General features: G+C 48.4%; 2 protein-coding genes across 2 annotated transcripts in view; both read left to right on the forward strand.

Moving 5' to 3' along the window:
• The first annotated feature begins 86 nt into the window (after positions 1-86).
• txndc17 (thioredoxin domain containing 17) lies at positions 87-1,755 on the forward strand. The gene is made up of 4 exons (XM_076977476.1): positions 87-375; positions 601-682; positions 1,010-1,085; positions 1,228-1,755. Exons 1-4 carry the CDS (start codon positions 231-233, stop codon positions 1,294-1,296), a joined length of 372 nt encoding a protein of 123 aa, XP_076833591.1. The 5' UTR covers positions 87-230; the 3' UTR covers positions 1,297-1,755.
• Positions 1,756-2,468: 713 nt separating this feature from the next.
• nxn (nucleoredoxin) overlaps positions 2,469-12,208 on the forward strand; it is a 35,485-nt gene continuing 25,745 nt past the window's right edge. The window contains exon 1 of the mRNA XM_076977474.1: positions 2,469-2,960. Coding sequence (XP_076833589.1) covers positions 2,652-2,960 — 309 coding nt within the window. The 5' untranslated portion in view covers positions 2,469-2,651. The remainder of the gene's footprint in view (positions 2,961-12,208) is intronic.

A 12,208-nucleotide genomic window follows, 5' to 3' on the forward strand; every position in this document is an offset into this window, starting at 1 on the left:
ACTGATCTAAAGTTGAATTACAAAGGACTTTTATTATTTTTATAGGACTTTATTGTTCCGGAATTGTGCGGAAACGTTTGGGTGTATCCGGCCTCGTGTGGGCAGCGTTGTTGCGCTCTTCACCGTGTCAGTGTGTGGTGTGTGGATCTAAACTTTAACCTCTACCTCCAACACTGCACTGTGTTCTTCTACCACACACACCTGTCCACCTTACACCCAGCACTCTCAATATGGCGCAATACGAAGAAGTCCAAGTTCACGGCTATGAGGAGTTTTGCAGAGCTGTGTCTGAGAGAGTAGGAAAAGACGTGTTTGTGTACTTCAGTGGCGATAAGGATGAGCAGGGCAGCAGCTGGTGTCCCGACTGTGTGAAAGGTGCCGGTGGTTTAATCACATTACACATGAAATGGTATAAGACGCTCGTTTCGATATGTAGTCGCTGTCTATATCTATCTTTGTGTCTATCTGGGTCATGTCTGTTTCTATAAGATCTATAGGATATGAAGCAGTGGGCAGAAATGTGGATGTTATTTATTCAGTAGGTTATATGTGCAGTGACCGAACCCAGCGTGTGGTTCTTGTGGTTCTTGTGTCCTGCAGCTGAGCCGGTGGTGCGAGGGCAGATGGTTCACCTCCCGGAGGGCTCCGTCTTCGTCTACTGCCTAGTGGGAGACCGGACATAGTGAGTGTTAGTCTCAGCATATTAATAAATGCTGTCTAAACAAATCACAGTTAAAATAATAACCCAATCAAATGTTTTATTCATTTTTACCAGACCAACAACAATATTATTAATGGTCAGAGGCTTAGTTTTGGAGTTAAAGACAAAATGACCTCATAGATCTCCACATCATAAATCCATGGCCTCATTTTACATGATCTGTAACTCGTAAACCAAGCATTTGTCAAAAACATTGTTTTTATTAATCACTGAGAGTTCACGTAATACGTGTGTGCATGTACTAGACTTATACATGTTTCCAGTCACTAACATCATGTGCTCTGGCAGCTGGAAGAACCCTAATAATGAGTTTAAGAAGACTGTGAAGCTCACCGGCGTTCCAACTCTGCTACGATATGGCACGGTAAGCGTCGGAGAAGATGAGGTTTCATAATATACCATCAAGAACTGTCTGGCATCCTCTTTTACTGTTAATGTCATGTAGTGGCACCTGTGCTGCCCCTAGCTGAGAGGAATTGGTGATTGTGCTGCGTTGTGTGTTCCAGCCTCAGAAGCTGGTGGAGGAGGAATGTTTCAAAGCTGACCTGGTGCGAATGATGTTCACAGAAGAGTAGTGAGTCAAGTGCACGTGTTGGTGGTCTGCGATGCTTTCTGTAAAATGCATCTCTTGCATTTAACTTTTTTCAATGCCTTTATTCAGTTTATGTGAAATGTAAGTCTTAATGTGTTAATCTAAGGTGTGTAACGTGAACTCTGGTTAAAATTGTGAAATTATGCATTTATATGTCCAAAAAATAAATATTGAGTAAATAAAAAAGTGAATGGACACATACAGAGGGCATATATGCGGAATGTGAAGTATTAATCTCAAGTATTAAAGGATATTTAATCATAACACTTTGGATAGGGTAAATACAATTGTATTTGTTAAAAATTCCATGATAATATGAAATTGTAAAAAATTTACAACAAGAAACACAAAAGAGCAAAGGTGATGTGTTTACATGTAATTGTCTTTTCTCTCTCATTTGTGTTGGCAGTTGCACAAAATTATTAAAAACGTTTCAACTTGCTGTTGCATGTCATGTATGCTTAGGAAATTTAAACCTTGTGGCTAATATCAATTAAATAAAAACTGGGGACGTATTCTTATGTGGGCATAAGATTGCCACAATTAATTATATTTGTTGGTTAATACTGTTTTATGGTAAACAAAAACTGTTCGCTGGTAGGCCGCATCAAAGTCGTATGAGTACTGTAAATAAATCTGTCAGCCTTAAAGGAGCAATATGTCATTTTTGCCACCAAGAAGTAGCAAACAAAATTTAGGAAAGCAACTATTTGAACAAGTACCGCTGACATGAGATCAAACGTCTACATAGTACTCACACACCGTTTGGGCGTGTCCCGTGTATTAGTGGCCACGTAGGACATAATCTCTTAAACGTCTTGGCCACGAGGTGTCACTGTAATAGCCGTTTTTTAATATGAAGAACAATCATTGGCGATTTACCTATTTTTAACGGCTAAATAATCGCCATTGACGTGAAAATGGCATAACTGCCTACGTTTTACTTAGATTGGGTGTTTGGCAAGTAAACGTTGCACGCTATTTGCAATGGAGCAACATACGAGCCTTTCAGTGTTTACACAGACAAATATTTTCACTGCTAAAAATGGGAGACGATAAAATCTTGCTGGAAATAGTCCGTGTCCCAACATGTGTTATGACATAAGACGCAGTACTGCGCCGTGGCCACTAGAGGACAGCAGTGCTGCGCGTTTGTCCAGTACTACAGCGGGCAGCGTCGCTGGAGAAAGCGGCGCATTCCTCAACAGCGCGGTCGGTGTCGTCGGTGCTCGTCTATACGGAGAACCAGCGGCACCAGGGGCGACTGGGCTTCCACCGAGCCTCAGATTACTGCACTGACCGGCGGAGTAAAGTCGTGTTTTCAAACCCAGAGCGGCCATGTCGGAGTTCCTGGTGAGTCTGCTGGGAGAGCGGCTGGTGAGCAGCGAGGGAGCCGAGGTGGAGGTGCAGGCGCTGGGCAGCGAGCTGGTTCTGGTCGGGCTCTACTTCGCCTGCAGCGTGAACGGACCCTGCAGGCAGTTCAACCCCAGCCTGCGCGAGTTTTACAGCAAGTTTAAAAAATCATCGGAGCACAAAGACAAATTGGAAATCGTCTTCGTCTCGTCTGATCAGGACCAGAAACACTGGCAAGACTTCTTACAGGAGATGCAATGGCCGGCGTTGCCTTTTAAAGACAGACACAAGAAGGTAAGAGAGGCCGAGTGACTCCAGCCTCAAACAGCTGCTCGGTTAGTCCCACAACCGCTGTGTTTCCAGCGGAAAGGTTGCTTTTAATAATAATAATAATGATAATGATAATAAATACAGGAGTACAGGTGTGGTCTCTGGTGCGGAGGGACATCCTGGTGGGTTTTTAAAGGTTCCCCTGAAAACATTGATTCATCTTGGACACATTGTGATGCTTTATTGTATATGAAATTGAATATTTTTTCTTTAAAAGAATAAAAAAAAATCAGTTAATTTTCTTGAACAGGTTAATTAAGGGTTAAGAACTTTTAAAACAAGCGTGACAACATTTCCACTTCCATTAAGAAGAAAGACCCAAGGACGTCAGTTATAAGGTGGTTGTTTTACATGTAGAGAGGCTACCGAACCCTAAACGTGTAGTGATCCCCAGAACCTCTGACCCATAGTGTCTCGGTGAGGTAAAGCCGTTATGCAAAACTACAAATAAAAAAAATTGAAATAAATACAAACACACTGCCACTATTCGTATGTATTATCATATATATTGCCGTGTTTATGGAATGTGGATTTGCATTTTCTGTACCAAGCAGGTTTATTTCAGACCGAAGTGTGGTGGCTGTTTAGAGGACAGCTGCAGTTTCCACTCTACCAAATTAACATCTTATTACCACTTTAATCATTTTCCCATCAACCATCTTAACTGTCAATGCAGTATAAGTAATATTTTCAAATGTGTGTAGTTCCTCTTCTCCACAGGTTTAAGGGGACGAGGAACTACACACCAACACTTTTGTGCTCATGTAGTTGTGGGTTTAGGTATTCTTCAGGTAGTGAACCCATTCACTTCTTCTGTGTAGTATAATGACGTGAGACCATCCTTAACACCCTTAGAAATATCATTTTGATCACACTGCAACCATTCAGTTTAAATAAAACGCATTGAAGCAAATATGAGAAACATTTAAAACAGTCCTATAGTATTTGTGTTTGGCCTTCTGAAGGTTTGCTTTCATAAAGCCTAGCCAGTCTACAGTGCGCTGTGTTTCGTAAGGCCTGTGTGTTTGTGCTGTATTATGTTCTGCTATAACACGAATCTGGGTCATGTTCTGATTTGCGGTTCTGCTGGTATCAGTTTGTGGCCCGGTGCCCGAGCCCCGCCTCTGTCTGCAAGTGTCTGCACGTCCTCACCTCCTAATAAGATTTACCATTAATATCACCGCTGTCACCTCCATACTTCTGATGGAAATCAGAGAATACACTTAAATATGGTGTTCTGGGCCTGTACCGTAGACCCCTGGTCATATTTTATTTGTATTGCATTCCTTTCTGGCACAAAGTCAGTCATAATAAACCAGAGTTTGGAAGTAAATCCCCAGTGATTTGTTAAAAACGTGGCCATGAGAGAGTTGTAGCCCCTGGTTAATGCATGTGTATGCTTTATCTAGCTGTGCCTAATGACTGAATTTGCATCGATGAACTGACTGAACTCTGTTCTTGGCTTAAAATTTCAAGATCGTATCGCTAGGTTTGCAGGATTGTGAAATGCTGTTTAACGTTAATTATTTTTCAGACATCATGGTATCTGCAAAAACTTGTAACTGCCAGATTGTTTGGAGTGCACCAAGTTAGCTAGCAGAATTGTTTTGGTTTTGGCCACGGCGTTGGAATCTAGCTACTGGGCGGGGCTCTGACAAATGGGCGGGGCCATACAGCGGAGGTCACTGTCAGGGGGCGGGGTCAGGGGCATGGTCGTGGTCATGGCTCATTTTCTGTGGAGCTTCAGATAATGGGGCTGCTGGCGTTATGCAGCAGGAATGTCACTCGAACACGGAAATAATACCAGAACAGAACCGACGTTGTTTATTGTGATGTTCACTAACCAGACGTGTGGCTCGTGAGTTCACAGTGCATTCTTTAGTCAAAAAAGTTGAAAATGTCAGCAGATGACCTGGTAAAATAGGTCTACCAGCACAATGGATAACACTACAGTACCATAGTGGTGCTGTGTGTGTGTGTGTGTGTGTGTGTGTGTGGTACATGGTGTGGTATGTGGTGTGGTATGTACGGTACTATATGGTGTCCGACAGGCGGATCGATGAGTCACAGTGCTGGTCTGTTTGCGAGTGTTCATATGGTCTGATTGTCTGATAATGGTATGATGTGTACATTTGTCCTGGCAGGGACAGGGTGTTGTCCCCTCGTCAGACGCACGTCCTCACTCCTGGATCTGTTCCATGTGTATTGTTCAGCCCTCAGACTGAAATCATAGTAACGTTGTGAGGGGTGGAGACTGGACGTGGCTGGTCCTCAACGACAGGATCCCCAGGGATTCAGTTACGGCTAAAACCTGCTGGAGGACAGACAACAGTCAGGCTGAAACCCCTCAGACTGGTGTTCTTGGGCCACGTCTCTGTTGTAGTCGGGGTGGATCAGACCTGCTGGTCCAACTCGGGCTTCACGTCCTCCTGCAGTAACTAAGCAGAACAGATGATCAGGAGACAGACTGATCCAGGCTGCAGACACAAACCGCTGTAAGAACGTCGGTTCCATTAGCGGAGGTTTCTCATGAGGTTCCGCAGCGGGACTGTGTCAGGAACGGAGCTGGGAAGAGTTCTGGAGAACAGAGGGACGGACGCTCCTCAGACTCCAGCACGACCTACAGGGGGCGCTGTGGAGATACAGGGCTTTAACCCAACAAGAACATGAGGTGTGTGTGGGCGTGGTCTCCTCACTGCTGTCTTACATCATGACCCTGTGGGCGTGGTCTCCTTGCTGCTGTGTCTATCATGACCCTGTGGGCGTGGTCTCCTTGCTGCTGTGTCTATCATGACCCTGTGGGCGTGGTCTCCTTGCTGCTGTGTCTATCATGACCCTGTGGGCGTGTTCTCCTTGCTGCTGTGTCTATCATGACCCTGTGGGCGTGGTCTCCTTGCTGCTGTGTCTATCATGACCCTGTGGGCGTGGTCTCTTCACTGCAGTGTCTGACATCATGAGCCTGTGGGCATGGTCTCCTCACTGCTGTGTCTATCATGACCCTGTGGGCGTGGTCTCTTCACTGCAGTGTCTGACATCATGACTCTGTGGGCGTGGTCTCCTATCACCACTGTCTCAGTCTGCCTAATGACTGTATAAGTGTTTCGGTCCCACAGACTCCCTGCCTGTACTGTGTTATTTCTTGGTGGTTGTATGTTTTGGGGTTTGGTTTTCTTTTTGTTTTTCATTTGACCTCCTAGCTAAGAATGTCATTTTTTTCATTCTATGTTCTCTACTTGTGTATAGCCATGTTTTCAGACAAGGACCACGTCGACTGGGGCGAACTCCCCACACACCGGGAAGAGCCAAACACAGAATAACAGGCTGGGATGAGAATTAGGGGATTGCAGAAGATTCCTGCTAGAATCCTTCATCAGTCAGATGATTGTCTGCTGGTCTGTATTGGCCATGCAGAGGTGGAGTCACTGTGATTGACTGGTGTGGGTGTGGCTTAAAGCACTAGCCGTCTGGCACACACTTGGACATCAGCAATGAGAATTTTGTGTTGTTTCTTCACTGGGCAGAAGCTTGGAAGTGAGATCTCTGTGAGACAGAGGGGGGTTTACTCCGGTGGTGAGATCTCTGTGAGACAGAGGGGGGTTTACTCCGGTGGTGAGATCTCTGTGAGACAGAGGGGGGTTTACTCTGGTGGTGAGATCTCTGTGAGACAGAGGGGGGTTTACTCTGGTGGTGAGATCTCTGTGAGACAGAGGGGTGGTTACTCTGGTAGTGAGATCTCTGTGAGACAGAGGGGTGGTTACTCTGGTAATGAGATCTCTGTGAGACAGAGGGGGGTTTACTCTGGTGGTGAGATCTCTGTGAGACAGAGGGGTGGTTACTCTGGTAGTGAGATCTCTGTGAGACAGAGGGGTGGTTACTCTGGTAATGAGATCTCTGTGAGACAGAGGGGGGTTTACTCTGGTGGTGAGATCTCTGTGAGACAGAGGGGGGTTTACTCTGGTGGTGAGATCTCTGTGAGACAGAGGGGTGGTTACTCTGGTAATGAGATCTCTGTGAGACAGAGGGGGGTTTACTCTGGTAGTGAGATCTCTGTGAGACAGAGGGGGTTTACTCTGGTGGTGAGATCTCTGTGAGACAGAGGGGGGTTTACTCTGGTGGTGAGATCTCTGTGAGACAGAGGGGGGTTTATTCTGGTGGTGAGATCTCTGTGAGACAGAGGGGTGTTTACTCAGTCGGCGAGATCTCTCGTTCGGTACTTGTTTCTTGTTAGGAAAAAAATGGCATAGATAGAGAAGGTTATACCACTGGAGCCCATTAGGATGAAGAGGACGGGGGATTAGAGGCCTGTGTGGTGAGTCACGGCCGGGTGGCTGTTACATAAGTGTGCTGTGTTATGGGCCAGCGGTGCGTGTGCCTGTCCCTGCCGTCCCTCGCCGGTTTGACAGCGTGGCGTCCTGCACCGCTAGCATGGCAGGTTAGATGCTCATGGCTGATTGAGGTTGCAGGTAGGACTAATAACGGAACAGAGCCATCACCCTGCAGCTCGTGCACGCCCCCAGCTCGTGCACGCCCCCAGCTCGTGCACGCTCCCAGCTCGTGCACGCTCCCAGCAAAAGAGGCTCATTTTCTCATGGTGCCGAAACAAACTTTTCCCTTGGGCTCTTGCCGCAGTGCAGATGTGTGTGAGGGTTTCTGGATCACCGTACCGCTCAGATGAGGCAAAGATGAAATTCTGCAGACCTTCCTGAAATGGCCGATTGGACTTCCTGCTTGTGGGTCTGGAATATGGACAGGGTCGTTTCAGAAGTGTTCCTCACATACAGAAGATTATGGATCTTTGCTTCTCTGACATCTTCGTGCTACACTGTGCAGCAGCTAAACCCATGTGCTTCTTATTGACCCTGTTAGACATTCTGGTTTTTGTCAGCGTGTCACGTGACCACGGTGCCTTGGTCTCTGTCTCTTACCCGCGTGCCAGTGCCCAGTTCACAGTGTAGGAAAATCAACTCCACATCCAGCAATAGGGAGGAACAGTCTCCTCTCCTCATATTCTCCTCATACTCTACACTCTCATACTCTACACTCTCATACTCTACACTTTAGCTCAGAGTTGGGCCACTGCAGAGTTCCTTCACTTGCACAATGCAGCGCTGTTGTTGGGCTAGCGCTGTTGTTGGGCTAGCGCTGTTGTTGGGCTAGCGCTGTTGTTGGGCTAGCGGTGTGTGTGCAGGACAGTTGTTATATAAAGAGCTCTAACATGGTTGTAAGAGGAGGTCTGGCTTTGATGTAGGAGGCCGGGGTTCGAATTTTCACTCAGTGTGGTCTGCAGACCTCTGGAGAATAAATGAGGTAAGACCTCCACCCAGCGAAGCTTGTATGGTATGTAGTTCGTGCCATGCCTCCACAGGCCCCGCCCACCTGTGCGATCAGCAGGCTGGAAACCTCTGAGTGGTCACGTGACCTCCCAGGTGTTTAGAGGTGATTGAAAGGTGCTCCCAGTATATGGGCAGGTGGTGTGGGTGGTTGTGGGTGGTGCAGGCGGCCTCTTGCAGGCCAGGAGTGTGGGGGGGCTGGGTGTGTGTAGGCGGCTGTAATCTCCGCTTTGATGAAGCGTTTTCTGTGCCTAGAATGAAGAGGTTTAGTAGCTTAGGCCGGTTGTAAGAGCACAAGAGGATCCATCCAGCCTTCGTGTGGAAGTGTCCAGGCGATTAGAGACGCCTCTCGCTCCCGCAGAGATCACTGCCCCCCCCCACCTGCTCTGCTGGGGAGAGCGTAGCATCAAGCTGAACGGCTCTGCGTGGGTGGAGCGGTGGAGGGGTGGAGGGGTGGAGGGGTGTGGTGGTGGAGTGGGTGGAGAGGTGGAGTGGGTGGAGGGGTGGAGGGGTGGAGGGGTGGAGTGGGAGGAGGGGTGGAGGGGTGGTGGAGGAGTGGTGGAGGGGTGGAGTGGTGGAGGGGTGGAGGGGTGTGGTGGTGGAGGGGTGGAGGGGTGGAGAGGTGGAGGGGAGGGGTGGAGGAGGGGTGGAGGGGTGGTGGAGGAGTGGTGGAGGGGGGGTGGAGTGGGTGGAGGGGTGGAGGGGGGGTGGAGGGGTGTGGTGGTGGAGGGGTGGAGGGGGGGTGGAGGGGTGGAGGGGTGTGGTGGTGGAGGGGTGGTGGAGGGGGGGTGGAGGGGTGTGGTGGTGGAGGAGGGGTGGTGGAGGAGTGGTGGAGGGGTGGAGGGGGGGTGGAGTGGGTGGAGGGGTGGAGGAGGGGTGGTGGAGGGGGGGTGGAGGGGTGTGGTGGTGGAGGGGTGGTGGAGGGGTGGAGGGGGGGTGGAGGGGTGTGGTGGTGGAGGGGTGGAGGGGTGTGGTGGTGGAGGGGTGGAGGGGTGGTGGAGGGGTGGTGGAGGAGTGGTGGAGGGGTGGAGGGGTGGTGGAGGGGTGGAGGGGTGGAGTCCTGGTTCCTCCGTCAGCAGACGTCTGTTCAGATGCATCACCGTTCTAACTAGGCTCTTTTCCAAATGTAATCAGTAACAGAAAGAGGAAATACATCCGCAGCTCTGCAGGTGAAAACACAAATGCCTCTGTGATTAGCAGTGAGCAGGAGCTAATACAGACCAGCTAACATCACGTCATTCTCACACAACCGTCTCTATTAATAATATTAATAAAACTGTAAAAGTCCTCACAAGGTTCCCACTGTCAGCATATGAACATTGTATTAATGGGTGGTGGTAGGTGCAAATATTTATATTCAGCAGGCAGAGAACCATTATTACAAACAGTCATTACAAACCTGTGCATGCGTGCGTCCGTGCTGTACAGCTGTGTAGGGCGTTCAGGAGCAGACGGATGAGTTTATCCCACAAGTAGCGTTTCCAGCCAGAAGGGCAGAAATGGCACTGATCCAAATTTGGGTTTGTAGCGTACTCTTTGTGACGACCATGTTTAAGGACTGCGTGTGACTGCGTGTGACGGATGGCGTGTGACTGCGTGTGACGGACGGCGTGTGACGGGCTTTATCATGGTTAATTGTCAAAGCCACAGTTGCTACAATTAAGATGAATCCAGTGAATCAGTGATTAAGCGTTTAACCTTGGCCAGAATTTGTAGGATTCTGGCCGCCTGTCACCATATGGGTGTGTGTAGCCCCTGACTGCGTGGTCACTATGGGGCGTGGTCACTATGGGGCAGGGTAGTGTTCTTTGCGTAACTGCTTTCAGACGAGACTCTCTCATTGCCCATGTGGCAAAGCCTTAATGTGTCAATCTGTGGCCATCTCGCACCTTGACCTGTGCATCACGTTTGATGTTTGCTGTGTTCTGATGTGTGTTTGTTTCTCAGTGGTCACCATCACACGACTGACCTGTTGACCGCAGCAGTAACACACCAACCCTCAGTCTGCTGTGATTTTCTAAAGCATTTTTAAAGCCAAATCTTGGCAGTGTAGGTCACTGTAAATATAATGGGCTTCATGATTCTTACTGTGTGTTGGATAGTTTTCATTTGTCCTTGTTTCTCTAATGCTTTGAATGATCAGTTCAGAATAAACTTTCAAGCTGTTTGATCAGAGTCCTTCTCTAATTATGTTTGAAAATTCAATTTTCCATTTGTGTTTGGTGTAATTTTTCCAATACTCACCATATTTATAAATAAAGCTTGTAGTCCAAGTCTGCATTTTTGCGGTGTGTGTGTGTGTGTGTGTGTGTGTGTGTGTGTGAGAGAGAATTGAGCCAACTTCTGTCTCCCGGGATGACTGTGTGTGTTCTTCCTGGATCAATCACCTGGGTTTGGGTTATCAACTGTCTATCATTGGATTAGTGAGTATCTAATGCCCATTTATTTCAGTAAGTGAAGTGCTGTCTCCTTCTTCCAAAAGACACAGGAGTGAGTCTCTCACTGGAGGGAGGGGCTGATGTCTGCGCTCGGTGGCTGGACGAGACCGGTGTTGTCCAGGAACACAACGTAGCTGCTGATCCATGATGGATCTGCACTCGTCTCCCTGTCCTCCTTTCTCTCCTTTTCTCTCTCTCTCTCTCTGTTGTTGGTGTCATTGGGATGGAGTGTGTTGGTGTTGTATAGGACTGGGTGTGTGTAGTTGTGGGATATCCATACACACACACACACACACACACACACACTTCGACTGGTTTCCTCCTGGTGGGCTGGTAGAGGAAGCTCACACCCGTACTTATGGTGTGTCTCTCGAATGAGGAGATTGGCCTTTGGTTTGAGGTTTCCTCTTAATAGAGGAGCTGGGTTTCTGTGCGCAGGCTGTTGTGGTTGGGGAAGTGTGAACATGTGAAGATGTGCAGGGGTCAGGGGTCAGGGGTCAGGTCAGGGCCCGGGGCCTGAAGCAGCACGGTCTGTGTATAAACACGTGCTGCCAAAGTGACTGAAAAGGTTCAAACTAAAACTTGCGAGACCGGTGATGATTCTGTCCAGTCAGGACGTCCCCATATGTAGTTATGATGAAGAACGTCAGTCTGTGTGCAACTTCCTGTCAAGTCTGTGGGGGAAAGTTCTGTTTATTTTCCTTTTTTTGCTTCATGTCGTCACGTACTCATTGGGGGGGTGCTGAAGTGTGCAGACGGCCTCTTAAAACTTTATAAGTCCCCTCTGTACGGCGGCCTCTGATTGGCTGGAACAGGCCCCTTCAGTGCAGACACTCAGGAGACCAGGAAGAGAGGAGGTGACCTACTCACCCCACACTCCTCCCCCTGTCCCCCTCTCCGTCTCCTCCCTCTCTTTCTCTTCTCTCTGTCCCTCTCATCCTCCCCCCCCATTGTTCTCTTGTTTTTCTTCCTCGTTGCCCCCCCCCCACCCTCATACTGTTTCTCTTGCGCAAACTTTCCTGTGAGCTCATCGTTGCCTCTGTGTTCTCATTTGTGGTTTTGTTGTACATTTTAGAAAAGCATCAACTGAGCCATGAGAGTGTTTAAACAGCAGAGCCGATCACAGTGTGTCGTGGTGAATAACACGCGTGTCGTGGTGAATAACACGTGTGTCGTGTCACAGTGTGTCGTGGTGAATAACACGTGTGTCGTGGTGAATAACGCGTGTGTCGTGTCACAGTGTGTCGTGGTGAATAACGCGTGTGTCGTGTCACAGTGTGTCGTGGTGAATAACGCGTGTGTCGTGTCAGTGTGTCGTGGTGAATAACACGTGTGTCGTGGTGAATAACGCGTGTGTCGTGTCACAGTGTGTCGTGGTGAATAACACGTGTGTCGTGGTGAATAACGCGTGTGTCGTGGTGAATAACGCGTGTGTCGTGTCAGT

This window comes from Brachyhypopomus gauderio, chromosome 16 (genome assembly GCF_052324685.1).
Source record: "Brachyhypopomus gauderio isolate BG-103 chromosome 16, BGAUD_0.2, whole genome shotgun sequence".
Lineage (NCBI taxonomy): Eukaryota > Metazoa > Chordata > Actinopteri > Gymnotiformes > Hypopomidae > Brachyhypopomus > Brachyhypopomus gauderio.